The 22,835-nt window shown below is 48.2% G+C and overlaps 1 protein-coding gene across 1 annotated transcript in view; it reads left to right on the forward strand.

The window, feature by feature from the left end:
- Positions 1 to 346: 346 nt before the first annotated feature.
- Positions 347 to 22,835, forward strand: part of LOC103741829 (serine/threonine-protein phosphatase 4 regulatory subunit 1) — a gene marked incomplete at its 3' end in the record, with an annotated part of 93,299 nt that continues 70,810 nt past the window's right edge. Inside the window, 2 exon segments of the mRNA XM_029568265.1 lie at positions 347 to 369; positions 502 to 546. Coding sequence (XP_029424125.1) covers positions 363 to 369; positions 502 to 546 — 52 coding nt within the window.

Raw genomic sequence — 22,835 nt, forward strand, 5'->3', positions numbered from 1 at the left:
GGCCTCCCGGGCGCTGCCGCCGCCGCCATCTTGCGACGCCGGCCGGGTCACCTGACCTCCCCGCCCAGCTCGGCAGCCACCTTCGCGGAGAGGGCGGGGCGGCCGGCGCGCGGCCTTGCAGGCGGGTGGGCGGAGCCCGGAGAGGCGGGGACTCGGCACCTCCCCGCCCCGCCCCATCCCGGGGAGCTGGTGGGCGGGGCGATCAGGGGCGTGGCCTTAGCGTCGCCACGCCTCCAGACCTGCCTTCCAGCTCATCCCAAGACGGGGGGTGAGTGGGGCCCGGTGGGTGGGCGGAGCGCGAGGGGAGGGCGGGGCATCTGGCTTCGCCCCGCCCCCATCCCCGCCCCCTAGCCCATCCCAAGATGGCGGGTGAGTGGGGCCGGGCTCCGGGGGTGCCTGGTGGTTCCCCTCCCCCTCCCCCTCCCCGGGACCCCCGCGAGCCCGGCGGTCGCTGCCCGCGCAGCCCCGCGTAACTCCTTGTGTGTCTTTTGTTTTTTTCAGAGCTCCCCCTGTACTTTGTGGACTTGCAGGATGACTTAGACGACTGTAAGTAGCAGTTGGGGCGTCCCGCCCCTCCGTTGGTTCCTCCCCAGGGACTACTGGGTGCCCGACGACGGGGCGGGGTGCCCCCCGCCGGGCCTTCCGCGTTGAGCTCTGGGACCGCCGGACCCCCCGACGGCCGGGTTCCTACGGTGGCTTCCCCGCTCCCCTGGCGCTCCCACCGCTGGGGTCCTTGTTGGAAACTTTGACTTCCGGTCCCTTTCTCCTCCAGCGACCCGGGAAGGGAAAGACGTCCGAGCCCTGGACGGTCCACCGTTTGGAGTGGGGGGCCCAGCCCCATGCTTCCATGGAGACACTCCTCCTTTTGCGTTGGACCTCTCTCCGCTTGACCTTTCCAGCTCTTTTTCTTTGGAATCATTTTAAGGGACAGCAGATGAGAGAGTTGGTACCTTCAAGTGCAAGTTCATAATGTGGTGAATGAATGAAGCATTTGCCTGTCTGTTCAACACACATTCATTTCTTGAGCTCTCACCTCTTCCATTCCCAGGGCATGTGTTGGGTTGTGGACCTGTTACAAGGTGAACCGAACGCAGCCACCATCCTCAGAAGCTCCTTTAGGGGCCAGAGGGGACTGTACATAGATTACAGAAAAGTAGCAAACCCTGGGAGGCGGGCTGGTGTAGGAGGCCTGCATAAGGTGCCCAAACAGCCAATAATAACCCAGGCTTCCTGAGTCGCAGTCTGGCATAGTACTTCCTGTCCTCTTCCGTTCCCTACCTAAGTCCCCGGCCATACCTTGGTGTTGACTGAAGACTTGCCATAGACTGTGTGGTGGTGTTAAACCCTTTATACTTTATCTCTTCCAGAGGGGAGGGGGCAAGTGTGTTAGAGTGGGATGACACTGGAGGCAGGACAGTCATTGGTGAAGAGCCTAGTTCTGGAGTCAGATCACCTTCAGGTGAAGTCTTGTGTCACTTCTTAGCGGGTGTGCTCTGAGGCAGATCCCCACACCCCTTAAAGCCTTGGTCATTTTATCTGCAAAATGAGCAGCCTGCCTCAAAGAGCTTTTGTGGGGATTAAATAAACCACGGAAGAAGGTGACATGAACCCTGAGCATGATAAGTATTCAGCAAACACTGGCTGCTTCTCTGTGAAGTAGTTTGGATTTGCCTGTCTTACTAATGATGAGGCTGAGGTTAAATAACTCGTCTAGTGTGGCATCAATGGCAGAACAGACAAATTCTGTTCCTTCCAACTCTTGTTCTTTTCATTCTGCTGTGTAGATTGACCTAAAAAGTACTCTTAATGCAGTAGTTGGGGCATGGATGTTAGTTTGGGTGGTACTGTCTCTGTGGTCTCCTGGGGCAGTTTCATCTAAATGATGGGCTGCTTCTTGGTTTACTTTAGAACACGTTCCTTTGGGCAAGAACTTGGGTCATCGTTTTTACAGCCTCATGTGCTGTATGATCTAGATACAAATTAAGGTACAAATTAATGTTGTTACTGTTAACAGTAATGGATTCTGAGGCTGATCTGATTTGCTTTGTGATTCTTGATTAATTTTGGCTAATTTCAAAAAGAAACCGTTAACAAATGGCTGCCTTTTTAAAAAAAAATCATTCGGAGTCTTTGGGCCATTGAAACACAGAAAAGATTTAATTTTATAGAATGGACTTGTTGAAGCAATCTAAATTCCTCCTCGAGAGCAAAAGTGTGGGGGTGGCCTGCATACTGGTTTTCAGGTAGGATTACAGGTAGAAGTGGAACTTAATCTTAAGAGTCTGCCTAAGGGTCTGAAAGGCTTTGAGTGTCAGAGTTTGCTTATAGCGTGTGGAGGCTGACGACGTGCTACTATTGGTAAGATCTGCTTGTCCAGTTAGAATTTAAACGTATGTCAGTGATGGATGTACGAGAAACGAGATGGATCTAGGGCGGGTATAATACGAGAAAGCTATCAGAAACATACAGCATGTGTTCATGTTTGGATCCATAGTTAACAGATCCACTACAAAAAGGATGTGGAGACAGTTGGGGAACACTGAACTTGGTAGTATTAAAAATTATTATTTGTTTTGTTGGCTGTGATAATGGTTTCATGTTTTTCTTCAAAGGAAGAGACCTAACAAAAATAAGCATTCATGAACAAAAAGACAATGTGTGAAATCAGCTTTCAAACGCTCTAACAAATGCTCAATAGACTACCAGGAGGAGGGAGGCACTGGAAAAATGGCAGAATGTTGACGCTCTAGAAGCTGGTGGCTGGGGACTGTTTTTGCATATTTGAAATTTTCCATAGTAAAAGGTTTTTAAAAATGAGATGAAAGTATCACGTGTGATCAGGCGTTTGCAGGGGGAGCTGGGATGCTGGGTTTCAATTCTGAATATGCTGCGAAGTTATTGTTAAGATGCATTTAACTTCAAAAGACAGTCTTAATAGAATAAAATACATCAAGTGTTTGGGAGACCGCATTTCATTTCAGATGTTTAGCTTTCAAGAGGTGTCAGTGAAAGAACTTGGGAGAGGGCATGCTTCTATTTATGAGAAAAGCAAGGTGCCAACAAATAATGTCTGGCTCTTTGGTGAAAATAGGATTAGTTTGGCCAGTGCAATATAGATAGATGCTTCAAATCAGAATTCTGGAGAGAGCAGTGCATGTTCAACCTTGAGTGAAAGACTTCTTCCAGAGCAAAAGCCATTCCATTTCACCTACCCGCTTTGTTCTGTTTGTGAAAATGCTCTTTTCAGATCACAACCACACTGTGCCCCAAAGCAGAGACATTGTGCTAACTTGAGCCCTAAACCTAGCCATTGACTTTTTTCTCAGAACAATATGAATTTGAATCAAAGATTTTTAAGTATGTGTTTTATCAAAATCTCCCGGCCAAGTGAAATAATTCCAGTCAGAATAGTAGCTGGGCCAGGTTTTTTTTTTTCTCTCCCCACAAGGAATCAGATAGTAGGCTTTAGGCTTTTCAGGCCTGAAGACGTGTGATGCAGCCTGTAAGCTTTGCAGTTGGACCCTGGGCCAACCATAAACCACAAAGACAGACACAAAGATGCCTTTACCTTGAAAGCAACCATGAGCCCCCCCAACACACATACACTGTGGAAACAACCATAAACTATACACATAAATACACCTTGAAGAACCATACCCCCCCCACATACATATAAAACAACCATAAACCACACATACACGAACGCACACACAAACACAAACATTCACACACCCTGGAAGCAACTATAAATCATACAGACATATATACACGCACCTTAGAAGCTACCATAAACCACACAGGCACATGTACACACACACTCTGGAAGCAGTCATAAAACACACACACACTCACACTAGAAGTAACCATAAACCACACAGACCCACAACATATACACACCACATACCCAAGGACCACACACCATAAACTTCAGTGTTTATACACCTGTAAACCATACACAAAGACACACACACACATATACACACACAGCACCAGCCACACAAACACATACTTATAAACCACAAACATGCATATGTGCAGGCACATGGGCCTAAATGTGTCCTATTGAAGCTTTGTTGACATATGAGAGGACTGATCATGCTCAAGTGGTCTGCTGAGCCCTCCATGAAATGAAGCTTGGTCACATCGGAGCAGTGTGGTCTGTGGTCTGTGATGAGCTGGGTCCACCTGTTGGGGCATGTTTCCCTCAGGGTATAGTGAGCACAGTTGTTGGAGGACCACCCTGCTTGCCTGAATGCTTGACAAATAGCTCACATGTGGTATCTCATTGTTCTCATCTCTGTGGTTGCTGGGGATGGAAACATGGACTCTTCCCTCCACTGGAAGAGCAAGGCGGGGAACTAGAGTCCAGAGTGACTCCCACCCCAGGCTGATTCAGTTCCAGTCCACTGGGTTGCCCTGTATTTTCCATTTCCTGTGGGGCAATGGACAGATGTCATACAGACAGATGTCAGAAGTCCCGGAGGTTGTCTCTGCTTTGGAAGAAAGATGTCAGCGGCATTCTTCATCACAAAATAAAAGTAAAAACACATTGCAACAACTTTTAGAGAAGATTTTAGACAGAAATTGTGCAGCAAACTGTTTCAGTTAGCATCTCCATTACTGTGATAAAAACACTGACTAAAGCCAAGTTGGGGAGGGAAGGGTTTATCTCATCTCCGCTCACAGTTCATCATGGAGGGAGAGAGAGCAGGAGCCCAGGGCGGAGCTGAAGCAGACCATGGAGGAACGCTGCTCACTGGCTTGCTCCCTTGACCCAGGTTCAGCCTGCTTGCTTACACAACACAAGACCACCAGCCCAGGGGTGGCACCACCCACAGTGGGCTGGGCCCTCCCACCTTCCTCAGTAATCAAGAAAATACCCCACAGACGTGGCCACAGGCCAGTCCAATGGAGATAATTCCTCAATAGAGGTTCCTTCCACTGAGGTGTGTCAACAAGCTACCCAGCACAAAGACTTAGCAACGAAAAAGTGTTTTTCCCTCCAGGAGATGAGGACTGGACTTATGCGGGTACACTCTACCACTGAGATATACTCCTGCCCCCTTGTTTACTTTTGATTTTTGTTTTGTTTTGTTGCTCCAGCTGATATGGAACTCACCATGTAGACCAGGCTGGCCTCAGTTTCAGAGATCTGTCTGCTTCTGCGTCTTGAGTGCTGGGACTCAGAGCCATGTATCACCACACCTGGCTCTTACCTTTAGTTTTTGAGACAGGGTGTAAGTTACCCAAGGTGATCTTGAACTCAACTATAGCCCCAGCAGGTCTTGCACTTGGGAGTCTTTGGAGGAGCTGTGATTACAGGCTGGTACCATCAGGCGTGGCTTAAGAAAGTGGTTTTGCCCTTCAGAATGCCAGTTGGGCTTAACTCTGCTGGGGGAAAAAAAAGGTGATGTATGGTTGGCCTCTGTTTGGGTTAGTCACTCTCCTGTGGGATCCATTTAGCAAGTAGCAGACAGCAAAGATGACACAGACTTAGTGTGTCTGGGACCAGGCAGGACAGAGAGCCAAGGTTGGGGCTTCAAGAACACAGGGTAATTCCATCTGCCTCATGGAAAGGGGAGGTGACATCAGCCTTGAGTCAGGCTCAGGCGGGCAGTAGGCATCCTGGGCAGTGTGTGCAAAGGCCGAGTTTCCAGATAGCCTGTTTTGTCTTCAGCCTGACCAGAACATGGGAGATTTGGAAACAGGCCTATGGGAGAGAAGGGAAAGGATGAGAACCCGGGAGAGGATGGAGGCTGCTGGCAAAGCATCTGCCCCCTGGGTAACGTGTATAGGGCTGATGAGGAGGCAACGGACGTCCTATGTGTTCTGCTTGAGCGTGTGTCACAGAAGGCCAAGGCAGGAGAATCCCCTACCCAAGCAGTGGTACGAAAGCCACCATTTCTTCAGGACTAATGACATGGCTCTGTTCTGAGTGCTTCTAGCATCGTAAAGTTAAGAACAGTGTCCACAAAATGGCTCAGCAGGTAAAGACGGTTCCTGCCGAGACTGCTGACCTGAGTTTGAGCCCCAGGACCCATAAAGTGGAAGGAGAGAACCAGCTCTTACAAGTGTGCACGGGCAGAATAAAATAAATAAAACGTAAGTCCTCTAGGACTGGCAGAGGTTTTATTAAATAAAGTTAGGCACAAAAACTCGAAGTAAACATTTTTAATCCAATTTTGTGCCGAGCCAGGCTGATGAGGTATGTGCGGTATAGAGAGACTGAGTTGTCCGAAATCAGATCTAGTGAGTGGCAGAAGGAGAGTTGAAACTGGGGAGCCTGGCTGCACAGTGCTCTCAGCACAGTGGAGACCTCCTCACCACGCATGCATTCATGCATTCATGGGACCTTTCCTAAAGGCCCATTTGGTCTCAGGCACTGCACTAGGTGGTATAGACCCAGAAGTAAATAAATCAGCCTGCTTTCTCCATGTGGAGTTTTCAGTCCAAGGCAGAGACCAACCTTCAGCAAGTTAATAGAAACCAGTACCATGATTTCAGGTTATGGTAGGTGCTGTGAAAGACAGACTGCTGTGGGTGTGGTCCAGCATCTAGGCACAGCCAGGAGTGGTGGTCTCAGCCAGGTGTGTCGTCCCAGTGTTTGGGATGCTGAGGCAGCAGAATCCCTAGTTCTAGTCCAGCCTGGACTGCAGTGTGAGACTCTCAAAACAGCTAAAAACAAAGTACCAGTACAGTGGCTGGAGGCTGCAGAGGCCGCTCATTCAAGTGGCCAGCGAAGGCGTCTGAAGCTCAAAGCAGCCCTGGAAACTGGTGAAAAGGTGGAGATCTCACATGAGGAGCCTGAGAAATAGTCCACAAATGGCCCTTCAACGACTAGTGGATGTTCTGTGTGTCTAGAATGCAGTGAGTGACAGACACAGGAGGTCAGAGAAGTGGGTGCGGCCATGTCCCTCAGGGCTCTCCAGTCCCCGAAAGCTGAAGTGTTTGCCTTGGATCAGGGAGCCGTGGGAGCCACTGGAGAACCTTAACCAGGAGTGACTAGAGCTGAGTTATGTTTTAGGAACGGATGTGCCAGTAGAAGTGCGTACCAGAGATGGGGTAGATATCCAGATGATGGTTTTGGGACCTGAGCAGGAGGGACGGGGTCTCAGTAAAGGACGTGGCCTGACATTAGCGAATGGGCTTGACAGTGATTTCTTCTGGTCTAGGAAGAGTCAGCTCAGAGATGGGTCTTAGGGAAACTTGTTTAATTGCCTCTCCCTTCCACTTAGACTGGCCTAGGTGGCCATTCTCTTTGTTCCCCTAACTCTGCCAGCTATTGGCAGCTTTTGATTTGGGTGTGGCAAGAGGGCTCCCTCATGGCCTCAGAATGAGCTCCCTTGACTTGCGGTCCAGCACTGAGAACGGCACCAGGCAGCACTTCACCGCCTGCTCCCACACCAGTGCAGGGCCGGTGGAAAGTTGTTCCTGAGCTGTTGCCCCACAGGGTTGTGGAACACTGTTAAGACTCAGGACAGGTAGTAGCTGGAGCAGGGGAAGTGGCCAAGAGCAGCTGGAGGTGAGGGAGGGACGTTGGGGCCTCTGGGATGCAGAAGTATCTAGTAGGGAGCCATAGAGATTAGAAACCAAGAGGCCATGGCACCATGGTTTGTGTGGTTGGTCATCTACTTATCATTTGCTCCAGAGAGATTAGCTAAGATGAGAAAGAGACAGTTTAGGGTGTTTGGCAGGCCAGAAACTGGGTGACTTGTGTGAGCAGCTGCCCAGCACAGCCAAGAAGCAGGTGCCAGTGGGAACTGAATTGGGAGGCACTGGAGGTTAAGGTGGTGGGGCAGCCAGCTGCTCACTAGGCATTATTGAGCACCTACTGTATTCAGGCACTGGCCAGCACTGGGCATATTGGGGATTGGTTATTGCTTTGGGGACTTACGAACTAGCAGGAGAAATCAAACCCATTCAAGAGAAGCTGGGTTGGAGGGGCTTTCCTTTGGGAATGGAGGGTTCCAGAACACATTCTCATGTTCTTTGCCTTTTCTCTGAAAATTTTATGAGAAAACAAAAATGTAAAACCCCGATGGGTCTGAATAGCACCACAGCTCCACTTCTGCTTATAGCCAGAAGGGGAGCACATGTTCTGGGAGGACAGACACAGACTGGGGGTGCTCACCTACCGGGAAACCATGTGGCTATCAGAGCGATCCAGAGAGGGGCTGGAGAGATGGCTCAGCAGTTAAGAGCACAAGCTGCTCTTGCAGAGGACTGGGGTTCAATTCCCAGCACCCACGTGGCGGCTAACCATGTCCATAACTCCAGTTCCAGAGGATCCAACGTCTTCTGACCTCCAAGAACATTCCACAACATGGGTATACTTGCATACATGAAGGCAACACACGTATACACATAAAATAAAAATAATAGATAAAATATTTTTTAAAAGGAGTCATACAGAGAGTCCACCACCAGTGAGGATGAGTGTGACAAATATGTACAAGAAGCCAGTCCCAAAGGCTCACAGGGCATGGTTCAGCAATGTTGGGAGCAGGACAGTGTTCTGGGAACATACTTAGTGGCAAGGGAGGGGCTGTGTTTTGGAGATGCTGGTGAGATTATCTCTTCCTCTGAGCGCTCACTATGTATTCAATTTGTGAAATCCTTTGTGTATATACTTATTTGAACACTTAGGTCTGTATGTTATGCTTTAGGTTTTCAAAAAGGAGTTGTTTAAAAATCAAGGCAAACAGGAGTATCTAAGTGTAGGCTGAGGGTCAGGAACCAGGAAGGGAAAAGTAGAAGAGAGCAGAAGATGGCCTGGGCTGGCCAGGTGAGCCCTGGAGGCTCCAGTGTCCGTGGAGGGGTTTGCTGCTGTCTGGGAGGAATATGGTCCTCAGCAGAGTGGCGGGACTGGGGTCATCTTGTAGGGAAGTAGCTTGATTGTTCAGCATCACGTGCTGGTTTCAAACAGGAGAATGGAAACCTCCCCATCCTTTCTGTACCTCTCCAGTCTTTGTGAATGTGTCTCAAGTTTGACTAGAGAACTCATTGTGTCTTTAAATAATTGTGTTCTATTCTTCAACACTATGACAATCAAAGCTGTGACCTTCCTCAGGTCTGCCCCCAACCAGGTGGGTCCACAGAAAATTGAGATGAGCCCCATCAAAGTGGAATTTAGGAACTGGTTTGAGAGGCAGTGGTCTCGCCAATCAGGTCATCTGAGTAAACATTTCCCATTGACTGTCAGTGGAAAATCCAGCCATAAATAACGACGTTTTGGAAGCTGTGATTACAGTCACAGATCAAAGAAGAATTTTCATGTGCGCATTTAGAAAGAATGACCACTCATGTATTAAGCTGTTTTTTCAGCCAGTCCATTGCAAGCTAGTAATAACCATCAGTAGCTCTCAAAGATTTGCCATATAAAACATTATGCATTGGATGGATCTGCTCATGTGAGAGCTAATAAATCTGCAGGGGCCTTGTTAGAGGATGACGTTTATATAGAGGAAGTTTGCCTGTGCATCTTGCCTTTGAATTCACTTAAGTCAACAGGGACCTGCTGTGGGGGATCGGTTCCCCCGCACAACACAGGCCAGTGAGGATTGAGAGTTCTAGGTTCGGTTTGTCTAGCTTCTAGAAATAGTCACCACTTAGGACACTGTATTCGTACTCATGAGGTAGGGAGAACACACCTCCTCTAAATAGCACTGTTTGAGGGTTACTCAGGTTTCCCCAAATTACTCAAGGCTTTTAGAGACTTAGTTGTTCAAAGAGAGACTAATGAAATCCTCTTAAACCTCATTATTGTTTCTTTCAATTCTACATTAATACATTCTTTTTCTTAAACGTAAACATTTTGCAATTAAGGTTAACCACCTTAGCCTCAGTCAACTAATCTAACGTTCTGAGCCAAACCTAGACACCACAGACCGTGTCTGTCATGTTCTCCATCCGGTGTCCCCTAGTGCTGTGTCGGAGACAGAATATTGGATTGTGTGGATAATTGGTCTGGCCCAGGGTGTCATAGCTCACACAGAGTTATAGTGACAGGATGACAAGTTGAATGGAGGGTCGTAAATATCGCGAATGCCTGGAGAACGGCTTCTTAATGAAAATGCTTGCTGGGATGGACGTGCTGGAACATTCTGCCTGCAGCTTCAGCTCTGTCTGGGCCAATAAAGGTACCTCATTGGCTATGTTTTATTGTGTTTATTTTTTCTCACCTTTCCACTTAAAACCAATTACATGGTGGCTACTGAGTCTGGGCCTAGTGGCTTCATGTGAGACCTCCTGAGTCCCTGGACCTTTGAGGATGACAGATAGTCTTGCCTCTACTATGTTCCTGCTGTTTCTAGAATGTTCTGATTCTCACCCTCCTCCCAGTTGCAGATTCTCACCTGATCTTCAAGGTCAAGCTCAGGTATCATTTTGTTGATGGGAGGCTGTCCCTGCCTCTGCCACTTCCTCCCAGTGGAGCTGTCACCTCCTGTTTGTGTGTGCCTATTTCCCATGGCGCTTGCCTAGTGGATGGGATGCTGGGCCTAGATGATGACTTTGGTTCCTGTGGGAGCTTTTGGAGTCTGGGGACTCTGTCTACTCACTCTGAGTCCTGAGGACTTAGAGAAGTTCTGGTTAGCTGTGGAAGGAAGAGGGTATTTCACAGTGGGTCTGCTCTTTACTGACCCTTTGCTTTCATATTGATCTTTTGGTTCTTTTGCTGCAAAATAATATAAGGAGCTTGTTTTCTTTTTATTCGATTCTGTCACCTGTACTTTGAACCTGTGAAGCTCATTTATCTCACACCAGACTCGGATATAGCTCATGAGTAGCCTGCTATAAGGAGTTGGTGTCTTGTGAGAGCATTGAGTCTCCAGAGCCATTGAGGCCTTCTGTCCCAGGTGCCCTGCTCCCTACCTGTTTCAAGGTCATCCTTCAGTTTGGTCGGACAGCCCCTAACTGGAGAAGGATGAGCTCTTTTTCTAAAGACTTGTACAGCTCAGCCCTAGGCTGGCTTGGCTGGGTACAGACATAAGCCGTCTGTCTGAGCTGAAGTGCAGTTCTAAGTGGTCTTCCCTGGGCTGCAGGTTCGTCTGGCACAGTTCAGAGGAAGTGCACATTGTGTGTGTGCACAAGTGTGTGCTTGCAAGTGCTTGTGTGTGTGCTTTTGTGTGTGTGTGCGTGCTTGTGTGTGTGTGCCTTGGGGATGGGAAAGAAGACACACCTGTAAACAAACCACACTAAGGCCTCTTCTACGTTGGCTTCCTCCAACTGCGCTTTGCTGGCTCCGATGATTCATCCTTTGTAATACAGTTAGGGCTGTCCCGTGTGATCTTAACATTGGCAGTTCATCCTAGCCTTGATGGCAGATCAACTGAAACACAACAGTATTGGTTATTTTATATTTTTCGTTGGGCCTGTTGGTGTGAAGTTACTACTAGAAATTATTTTCTTCAGGAAGCCTTGCCTTTCTGCATAATAGTAAGCTTTCATGAAGGGAGTTGGTAACTTTTTTTCCCAAACGGCAAATCACGCAGTGGAAGCAGTTGAACAAGGAATTATTCATATTCGACTTCGTATTTCATGCTTGACTCCATTACTTAAGATTCCTGGTGTTGATGTGCGGCCTGGGCTTGCTGGTTCCCAGCGTGGCCGACTGCTCTGACACCACCACGTGGGCTTCTCCCTTGTTCTCGCCCACAGTTGCCAGACAGCATGCCATCTCAGCAGTGGCTGGAAATGTAAATTCTCAGAAATCCTTTTAAGAGTAGGGTCGGTTTATGTGCTGTGTCCATCGCCAGGGGACACAGGCAGCCAGCTCGGCAGCTCTCTACCATCCCTTCGTTCATTCAGCACCTTTTATTGAGTGTCTGGATGTGCCAGGCATAGCGATGAGCTAATCAAAGATTCTTGCTCTGGGGGTGAGAGAAGGGGAGGGGACACAGCTGATGAACAGCAAACATAGGAAGCGCTTTTTACTTCAGAAGGCGAGGGGATTGCTGGAAAAAGAGAAAGGTAGACGGCCCGTGCGAGAAGGGGGCGCCCTGTCCCAAAGTAGGAGGCCAGGGAAAACCTCACTGAGAGCCTGGAGCATGAGCAGATTTTAAAGTGAAGAAAGTTCTAGGCTGAGGGGACAGCCAGCACCAAGACCTGGTGACAGGACTGTGTGGGGGACAGCCTAGGCAGTAGTGGTGACGGGAGGGGTATGTGGAGGTACAGTTAGGGTCCTTACAGAAGCCCTGGGCCCATGCTGACACTTCCCTCTCCTTAAGGTGTTGCTCAACCACTGGCGATTTCATCATGCCCTCCCTCTGGCCCACAAGGGGAAGATGCTCTGTCCCAGTGGCAGGTGGAGGCAGGCGATGCTGCTGAGCACTCACAGTACATAGCATGGCCCACATCAAGAGTGGTCTAGCCAGACTTTCCGGGGCCGAGACGGGCATCCTGCTGGTACCACACACACACTTCCTCAGTATTGATTGATTTCGTTGGTCTTTGAAGATGGAATGAGAAAAAGCATGGAGACCTCCTGTGGTCAGCACACCTTGCTGCCCCAGGCAGTGCTGACTGTCCTGGGCTGTGGGAACGGCCAGTTCCCAGTCTTGATGACATGTACATTTTAGTAACCCTGGGGTCCTGAGGAGCAGCTAGAAAATCTGATAGACCATTCACAGGTAAACAGTTGTGACTGCGTTGATGATTGCATTAATTTGGACCCAGGTAAGATCTTGTGATTTTGAAAGGATCCAGGAAGTCCATCTACATGAGGCAAAATGCTTATGTGAAAAAAAGATATTTTCAGTACTTGGGATAAGAGATGCCAGTCTTCAGCTACGAATGTAGCTGGACTACGTCAGGGTCAGAGATAAGACACCCACGTACCCTTGCTCTTTTTATTTTATTAATGTATCACATGTATTTTTCTTTATATGAAGTAATACTTTAAAACCTGTTTTGAGAAACTTGCATTGATTTTTGTAAGTGAAATCTAAAGAAAGTATAATACGATTGAAATAAAATAAAACTATTAAATTTTGTATAGATTCTGTTGCCTGCAAGAAGTTCTTGACAGGGACCTTCTTTATATTAAAAGGAAGGTTATCATCCCAGGTTGCCCATGCCTGTAATCCCTGTGCTCAGGAGGATCAGCTCAAGGCTAGCCTCAGCTATGTGAGACCCTGTCTCTAAAAACCAAGACAAAATAAAATTAAAGGCAAATACCTTGTCTTAGGGGAGTGTTTGAGACATATTAGCACCATGAGGAAGCTTTCTTTAATTTCATTGGGGAATTAGGAAGGACATAGCCCCCCTTGTGTAGTTTAATGACATTAAATGTGTCTTCCATATGTTGTGGATGGGGAGATGCTGTCCCGAGCTGTCTGTGCTCTGAGGCACTGATGGGCTAAGTGTTGGCAGCAGACAGGGCTGAGTCTGAGTGGAACCCACCAGAGGCAGAGCAGAGGCCTCCTCTTCTTGGCTGCATTTGGCCACCACTGAAGTTATGCAGAGCTGCCCTGGGAACATCGCCGATCCCTGCTGTGTGTAGGTCTAAAATCAGAAATTAGTTTTGAGAATAGACAAACTCCCTGTCATGCAGATTTTCTACTGTGTCAGATGATTTTTTTTTTTTACTTTTAAAAATTTCTTCTCTCTGCCCTTCTTTACATATTTAATATGAGTTATCACAATTTAATTCTATTATATTCATTGTCAGGATGACTGAGCACTTTTGATGAACTAAGCTACGTGACACGGAATGGTAGCATTCATTCCTTCACGTTAGCGATGATGTGGTTTTTGGCCTGTCTCCTCTGCCTTCTGAAACGGTAGTGTCTTAGTTTGGCAAACACAGTGAGGTAATGAGTGTCTTTGCTGCTGCATGCCTTGGGTCCCCAGTGCAGCTCCAGGCAGGGCACCTCAGGGTGGCTTTCTGAAGGTGGGGTGCTTGCCTTCTCTGAGGCTGCCTGGCTGATGTGAACTGAATACTGCTGATCAAAGCCTCAGGGCCGATTTCTATAGAAACGAGTATTTATTGGGTGTTCCAGGCATTATACGGTATGGCCCAAGCATTTAAAGGCCCTCCAAGTCTAGCTGGGGAACCAGAGAAGGCCTTTATAGGGCTGCTGTTGCCCTGCTTGGGGTAAGATGTGGCGATCTGGTGGTGGTGCAGCTCCACTGACAGCCCCTTCATGGGACAGTTTTGAATTTCTGCTGCCTGTTCATCCCACAGTGCGGGGTTATAATTTTCACCCGAAGCCATCATGGATATTTAAAGTAATAAAGAGGAGAGCAGATTTTGTCTTCGGACTGTGCCTGATGGTCTTTGCTCCTTTGCAAATGGTTTCTGGCCGTGTCACCCACTTAGCCCTCTTGCACGCCTCGTCATCTGTGTTGACTGGTCTGTTAAAAAGGATGCCTCAGGAACACGGTTTTACTTTTTCCCCCTCTTTGAATCTGACAATGTCTTTATTTCATCTCATTTCTGAAGGACATTCTACTGGCCGTCAAGTTCTGGGCTGACAGGTTTTCTTTCAGTCTGTCAGTGATGGGGTTTCCATCTTGGCTCTCCCTGTTCTGGAGAGGAGAGGCTATCAGTCATTGTCCCATGCACAGATCTTTCTCTGCTGCTCTCACATGATCTTTCGGCTTTTTGGTGCCTGGTGGTGACCATGTGTCTGGGTGAAGTGTCCTGCCTGCTTATCCTCTTGGGGTTTGGGGAGCGCTGAGATATTTACAGCTCTCACGCTTCTGTCTGTCACCTTCACGTTCCTGTTGCATCCACTTAGTGCATTTTAAAGTTTCAGATACTGACTCAACTCTAGAATTTTTATTTGTTACCTTTTAAATTTTTTAAAGCATTTTATTTTTATTTGTGTGTGGGTATGTGTGCACAATGTGTGTGTGTGCACGCACACATCTTGTGTGTGAGGGTGTATATGTCACAGTGTACATGCAGTCAGTGGCAACCTCAGGTCTTGGTTCTCACCTTCCACCATGTTGGCTGTGCTGCTGCTGCCCCAGGCTAGCTGCCCTCCACACTCCCAGGCTGTCTCTGCATCTTGCCACAGGAGTGCCGGGATTACAGTCACGTGTGGCTGAGTCCGGCTACATTGGTTACGGTGACATGGGTCATCAGGCTTGAGAACAGCCACTCTTACCCCAAGCCATCTCTCCAACCCTGGGGCCTTTTATAAATGGCATTCTTTGTTGAGAGTCCTTCCCTAAATGACTGTCATATTTATATGTATAAATGTTGTAAGTTGCTTTAAAATTCTTGTCTGTAATTCCAGCTCTTGACTCCCCTTAGTCTGCTTTGATTTTTGCTTACGTTTTCCCATTTTCTCCTCATACTGAGTAGTTTTGGCTCGCAGCCCATATTTTGGGAATATCACTTATTGTAGAATCCTTGGCTTCCGTGCGCCTGCAGAGAGTCCGGTTTGTTTATCCTCTGTAATGGGCACTTCAGGCAGGGGACTTCCCTATGGTAGATGATGTTCCACACATTGGTCCAGCCCTTCAGCCTCTGCTGCCCTGATTGGGGTTTCCATATGGCTTCGTGGCTTGGCCATCAAGCCTGGGTGTTGGTAGAGCTTAATGCATTTAAGAAGGTTCTCCTCTTGGGAATTCCCCTTGGTGCTTTCCTGGTGCTATGGTTAGCCTTGAACGCTGGACAGAGTATAAATAACAGCAGCAATATATTGTGGTCTGTGTTCAATAACAACAGCTGATAGTTTCAAAAGTTATTGGTGTGTCAGGAGTAATAAACCGAAGGCACTGGTTGAAAATATTTACCAGACCAGACAGATAAAGAGCCAGTAAACAAAGTATGCTATCTGAGAGAGACTTGTTCATGAGAGGGAATGGCAGCTCTTGTATGGCAGTTGAGAGAAGTGACCTGATCCTATCTGGGTACATAGAAAGGGGCATCTCACTAGCTGGTTAAGTTTTTTTTTAAATTAAAAAAAAAACTTTATTATTTTTAATTTATGTGTATGCGTGTATTGCCTGCATGTAGGTAAGTGTGCCCATGTCATGCAGTGCCCGCAGAGGTCAGAAGAGGTTGTCAGATTCCCCTGGGACTGGAGTTACAGACAGTTGTTAGCTGCCATGTGGGTGCTGGGATTCAAACCCGGGTTTTCTGCAAGAACAACTAGTGTTCTTAACCACTGAGCCATCTCTCCAGCCCAAGTGGTACATTTTACAGCCCCAGTTGTCTTTCCTGAGATTGGCCATTTGGGATAAGGGCCACGGCTCTTCAGTTTGGTCCCCAGCCCACTCGCCAGCTCCAACCCAAGAAGAAAGGGGGTAAGTCAGGTGATCTCTGCCATGCCATACCAGGCCGACTGCAAATCCACCCCCAAAACCCCAGCAGACAGCTGCTGCAGGAGTCTCTGTCGAGTGCCCCCTCTCCCAGAGGTGAAGGACCTGAAATCAGACTCTGTCAGAAGTCCACCAAATGGATCCAAACTGCCCTTTCCAGCGTCTGGTGTGAGACACTGTTCTGGACTTGAGAACAGACCTGCGCTGCGAGAGCACAGCTGCTATGCCCTGTGAGGCACAGCGAGGCCTGGCTGGCTGGCCTGTTTAAAGACACCAACCTGTATGCTGCCCACACCAAATGTGTAATGATTGTGCTGGAAGATGTGCAGCTAGCATGTTGCGTGTGTTGGGAGACTTTCCTAATCAAAAGGCAACCAAGTATATGATTGTGAGGGGGAAAAGAGGGGACAGAAATCAGGTATTGGCCGTTCCTCAAGTTTATCTGTGTGTGAATTTTTAATGTAAATGTGGGTGGGAAGCATCGATGTGAGTTAGGGTATCTCAGTGAGTAAGATTCAGCAGTTCAGCTTTGTAAGATCATAAATGAACCTGTGGTGTTTTCCTGCATTTAGATTTTTCAAATAAGTCAATTTCTTACCAACAGCAACGGGTGGTGTTGGTAGCACTTGTGTTGCATGGCAGACCCTGTTCAGTCACTGTATGATAATGTGTGTAATGTCCATGTATTTTTCCTGCAAGTTTGCTATTAAAATATATTAAACTATTGAAAAAAAAAGTTAGGTTCTAGTAGATGTTGGTGTGAGAGGCCACAGGTCAGGCTCCAGCCACCAGAGTCTGGTGGTATGGGGAGGGGGCGTCTCTGCGTTTGTCTCTGACCTCTGTGGGGAGGGGGCGTCTCTGCGTTTGTCTCTGACCTCTGTGGGCAGGGGGCGTCCCTGTGTTTATGTCTGTTGTCCATCCCCACACTTGACTGTCAGGTGTGTCTGTGTCCGCCTGCCATCCACCTGGCATTTATTTGCACTGCATCAGTCATACAGGGTGGGCACTGCTCAGCCCATTTCAAGCTATGGAGAGAGAAACTCGAGCCAAGGGCCCACCTGTGGCTGCAGGAGGAGGAGTAGTCAGCTCTGCAGTCCACTGCTCCTCCAGTCAGTCTTCTTAGCGAAGAACCCGGGACTTCATCTCTCATTTTTCTTCCATTTCTTTGGCTTTAGTGTTGTGCAGTGCCTCTGTATAGCTGGTTATTAGTTATTCAGTTTATCATTGCACTTCCCCAGATTGAGTGTTCATCTTTCTTATCAGCCGTCATCTCTTCTGAGTTCTTTAGAGCCCTTTTGGGCGTACCTTGGGCCCTGGCATTCCATCTTCATGTGTCCCGGCTGCCCTGGACTGTCCATCTTTATTTCTGTCTGCAGTGCTCTGGGTGATTTGTCAGATCAGTCTTCCAGCTCACTAACTCTCTCTTGAGCTGTGTCTAAACTGCTATTTAAGCCAGTTACTGAAATTTTAATTGCAGTCCTATTCTTCATTCCTAAGGTCTTTTCAGAGTCCTGGCTTTCACTCTGTTCTTTCATTACCACGTCTGTATTTTGAAAGCCATTCCTCATTCTAAGCATAGTTATTCAGTCATTTTTATCAGTCCTCGCAAGGCTTCTAATCTCCAGTGTGAGTCCTCATTTATCTGTGTGCCAACTCTTCCTGGAGGGGGTTTGCAGCTGTGCACAGTTTGAAAGTTTTCATTACCTCTTTGTCTTCCGGTCCTTCCTGCAGCTCCATGAGCCTCAGATTGTAAAGTGTTTACATTTAGGTTGTGAGCATGAACCTTTAAAAGCGTGCCCTCTGTCTCCCAGGTTGACCTCTCCCCTCCCATCCCCTCATCCCATTTCCCCCTCCCCTCCTCCCTCCCCTCTACTCCCCTGACCCCAGGCCACCACTGGGCTCTGCAGCGTATTACTGTGCCTTTGCCCTTGATGTAATTTATACTGGCGGGACTGTGAGGTCTCCCCTTGAGCCTGGCCTTGATTTCAACATCCTGCCTCAGCCTCTTGGGATTCAGAGTTTGATATTTGTTACCATCTAAGTCTGGGTGTAAATATTCTCCCTCCCTTTCCCTCTCCCTCTCCCTCTCCTTTCTCCCCTCTCCCCCCCTCCCCTCCCTCTGTTCCTTCCTTTCTGTTTTTCAAACTAGGTCTCATACAGCCCAGGGCGGCCTTGAACTTCTGACCTTTGTACCTCCACCTTCCCAGTGCTAGAATTACAGGTGTGCACCTCCAGGCCCACAAATGCCCCATCAAGGGAGCAACATCTTCCCTGGCCCTTTTGTTTGGGGTTTTTGTTTGTTTTTAGATGGTTTCCCTGTAGCTTCAGCTGACCTGGAGCTCTGTGTAGATCAGGCTGGCCCCAGTCTCACAGAATTCTACCTGTCTCTGAGACTAAAGGTGTGCACTGCTTTGTCCAGCTTTTTTTCAGGCTGGTCTGGGATTCAGTTCAAGGATGGCCTTGAACTCCTGACCTTCTTGATCCTCTTGCCTACACCTCTTAGCTCTACCACCTTGGCTTCATGTGGAGCCTTTCGTAGCAGAGGGATGCCACATTCCAGAGGTGTCTGAACAAAGACATCCTGGCCCGTTGGCATGGGTTAGAGCTGGAGAGAGCCCAATCTGTTCCCAGAGCTTGTTCCTTCTCAGTTCTCTGGGATATGCTGTCCTGAACATAGACCTTGTTCTCTATTTATCAAGATAGTGCATCCAGTTTTACTAGGTGGAGGATTTGTCCTTTCTGACCCCTACTGACCTAGAATAGCACCCATACCACAAACCACCTGTTGTTTGCAACATAAACAGGATGATACTGTCACAGCAAGGCAGGGTCATGAGGGATTAGAGCTATATACTTAACTTACAAACCTAGTTTGTTACAGGGTAAACAAGTCAAGATAGTGTTAAATGATCTCAAAATATAAGAATAACCTTGGCTACAAGGTTAGGTAAGATTCCTGTTTGGATCAGAAGTCATCTCAAGTAGTCTTTTCCCTTGGTGTGGTGCCTTGGAGAAGCATTGTACTGCGTACTGCATATGAACACTTCATCCCTTTTCATTGCTGAGTAGTATTCCCTCTTTTGGATAAATAATAATGTTTATTCATTTAGCAGTTGGTGAATGCTTTGTTTGTGGGTCCCCCCCCCATTATGAATAAAGTTTCTGTTGCCACCAGTCAGCTGAGAATTCTTTTGTTCTACCTGGGCAGAAATTGTAGGTGGGCAGGAAAAGTTCTTAAGGTGTTATCTGTGTCAGCTTTCCTTCCAGGCATTTGGTAGCCCCAAGTAACGCAGCTGGCAGGCAGAAGCAGCTGCAAGTGGCACCCTCTGGTGCTGCAGTCCTTCTGCAAGCCTTGGGTATCAGAACTGGGGTCCTCGGCCCTGAGACGTGACTTGTCTGAGAGGCTTCATGGCTCCTGACTTTTATATTTTTCATTTTCCCTTGGTGTGGTGCCTTGGAGAAGCATTGTACTGCGTACTGCATATGAACACTTCATCCCTTTTCATTGCTGAGTAGTATTCCCTCTTTTGGATAAATAATAATGTTTATTCATTTAGCAGTTGGTGAATGCTTTGTTTGTGGGTCCCCCCCCCATTATGAATAAAGTTTCTGTTGCCACCAGTCAGCTGAGAATTCTTTTGTTCTACCTGGGCAGAAATTGTAGGTGGGCAGGAAAAGTTCTTAAGGTGTTATCTGTGTCAGCTTTCCTTCCAGGCATTTGGTAGCCCCAAGTAACGCAGCTGGCAGGCAGAAGCAGCTGCAAGTGGCACCCTCTGGTGCTGCAGTCCTTCTGCAAGCCTTGGGTATCAGAACTGGGGTCCTCGGCCCTTGACAGTGGCCGGTGTTGCAGCAGTCACTGGGGTCCTCAGCCTTGGCCCCCCGAGAATGGTAACCATGGCGACAGTTTCTGGTTCTCTCTGCACCTCTGGTTCCTTAAACCCTTGTCTAATTCAGCCTCAGCTCCCTGTCCCTTGTCCATCCACTTCCATTCTCCTCCTTCCTGCCCTGTCCACTCTTGAACTGTCCGACTGCCTCTTCACCTGCCTTCAGCTGGCTTCCTGACCCTGCTACCACCCTGCTGCCAGGACCGCCCAGGGATGGGGGCACCTGGGAGCTGGGGTGCCTGGGAGTCTGCTACAGCTGCCGCTGCTGCCACCGCTGTGGTTGGGCCGTCGGGCAGCTGGCTGCCTGGCTGCTTTCACAGCGCGGCCCGCCTCGTGTGCAGCTGTGCTGCCTCTGTTGCTTGCTTTGTGGCCGTGGCTGAGCCTGCACCGCTGGAAAGCAGGTGGAGCAGACCCTGCGAGAAACCAAATGTTGGGGCACCAGCGGCCGCGCAGGAGGCATCTCCCCGGCTGAGGCCGTGTTGAGCCTGAGTGTCTGCTTCAGCCTGGCCACTGATCTCAGCCTTGATTTGGATCGGTCACTGTCACTTGTTTAGGCCAATCACAACCCTGCCTCTTAGCACCAGTGGCTGTCTTTGAGGCTTGTGTTGGACCAGTCACAGCCTGGCCTCCATCCCCAGCCATAGCAGGCCTCTGCCGGACCACCAGGGGAATGGTCCCTTCTCCCAGGTGGAAGTGGCCATGGGTCCCTGTAGAGTTCTCTGAGGCTGATGACAGCGAAGTGTGGGTACACACCGCTGGAAACCCAGGCTGAGGCTGTCTTCAGACCAGTGGCCTCCAGCTCTTTTTGCATAGGTGTTTCAGTCACTGGGAGGGTTCAAGGTGGCTGCTGGTAGAGGGTAGCCTCCCTTTGCTCGAGCAGGGCAGTGGGGCTGCCTGCTGTGACTGCTGCTACTTAGGGATTCAGATTGCCCCATCCCCACGTCTTCCTCTGTTTACAGAAGAGGACCATCAGGAGTGCTTACAGGATACACTTAAAGACCTTACCATGAATGCTAATAGTGATTTTGAACAGGTTTTAGCAGCGCTTGGCCAGTGCCAGGGGCCCAGGGTGAGGTGGATCCTTATCTGTCTCTCTATGAATGTGCAGGTCTTTGTGTAAACAAACATGTTTTCATTTCTCTTGGGTAAATACCTAGGAGTAGGATTAGAGGGTCACGTGGTAAATGTCTATTTACTTTTTAAAGAAACTGCAGTTCTAGAAGCAGAATGGTTTGCCATCTCAGTAGTTGCATACTTCCGATGTCAGTTAAAACCAGCCTTTCTCCTGGCAGGAAGCAAGGTCTCACTGGGGTTTTAATGGACATTTACATAATCACCAGGACTTGTGCATCTTTTCCCAGACTAAACTGTCATATGTTGATCTTCTCTGTCGTGATGCCCACTCAAATCTTGTGCCCCATTTGGAATCAAGTTCTAAGAGTTGTTTGTTTTTTAAATATCATCTTTTCTGGGGGTGGGGGGAGGAGAGAATAGGATCCACTATGTAGCCCAAGCTAGCCTGGAAATCAGTATATAGCCTGGACTGGCCTCAAACTTGATGTCACAGAGATCCACCTGCCTCTGCCTCCCAAGCGCTGGGACTAACAGCGTGTCCTACCACACTACATGCAACCCAAGTTAGTTGTATTTTATTTTATCTTATTATTGTGTGTGTGTGATGCTTGTGTGTGTTGTCAGTGTGGGCACGAGTCAGAAGTCAGAAGACAAATTTTGGTAGTCAGTTCTGGCCTTCTATCCTGGGCCTCCAGGGATCAAACTCAGATCATCAGGCTTGTGTGGCCAGCACCTTTCCCTGTGAGCCGTCTCCTGGTCCTGGAGTTTGTTCTAAGACTGCTTCTGTTCCCACCTCCACTCCTGGCCTCCTCCCATCTGAGTACTCTCAGTTTCTGTCAGGTGCTGTGTTCTCTGTGTGCCTCTTACAGCCATGTCTGCTGGCAGTGTATCTTTCTTTTTTTTTCTTCACTGAAGTAGGGTTTATGGCTCACACTTGGAGGGTATAATCCATCACAGTGGTTTATTCGTGGCTACAGGAGCTCGAGGCAGCTGGTCATGTTGCATAGTCACAGAGATGATCGCTTCTCCTCATCTTTCCTCATTTTTATCGAGTCCAGGACCCCAGTCCATGGAATGTTGCTGCCCAGCTTGGATGGGTCTTTCTGTCTCAAGTAGCCTAATCAATATAATCCCTCATAGGTTTAGTCAAAGACTAGCCTGATCTAGACAAGACACCACAGGTCTGTCAGCTTGTCTCCTGAGTAAGTCTCTGTTCTGTGAGGTTGACAGTATCAACCTTCACACAAGTTATGTTGGGTTTTAGGAATTTATGTTTGTCCTTGGACATTCATAGTTATATATGAATTTTTAAATCTGTTTTAGTAACGTATGACTGAAATTCAAGAAAAGGAATACAGTTTATATGTGTAATCAGTAATATTGACAAATTATGGCATCTTCTATTAACTTTTGTTTGTTTTAAAAGTTTATGTTTGGGGGCTGGAGAGGTGGCTCAGCAGTTAAGACCACTTGCTGCTCTTGCAGAGGACTGGTTCCCAGCACCTACATGGCAGCTAACAACCTCTTATAACTCTAGCAGATCTGATACCCTCTTCTAGCCTCCACAGACTCCCACACACAGGACACCACCCCACACACAAA

The sequence above is a fragment of the Nannospalax galili genome, unplaced genomic scaffold (genome assembly GCF_000622305.1).
Source record: "Nannospalax galili isolate Female #2095 unplaced genomic scaffold, S.galili_v1.0 scaffold231, whole genome shotgun sequence".
NCBI lineage: Eukaryota > Metazoa > Chordata > Mammalia > Rodentia > Spalacidae > Nannospalax > Nannospalax galili.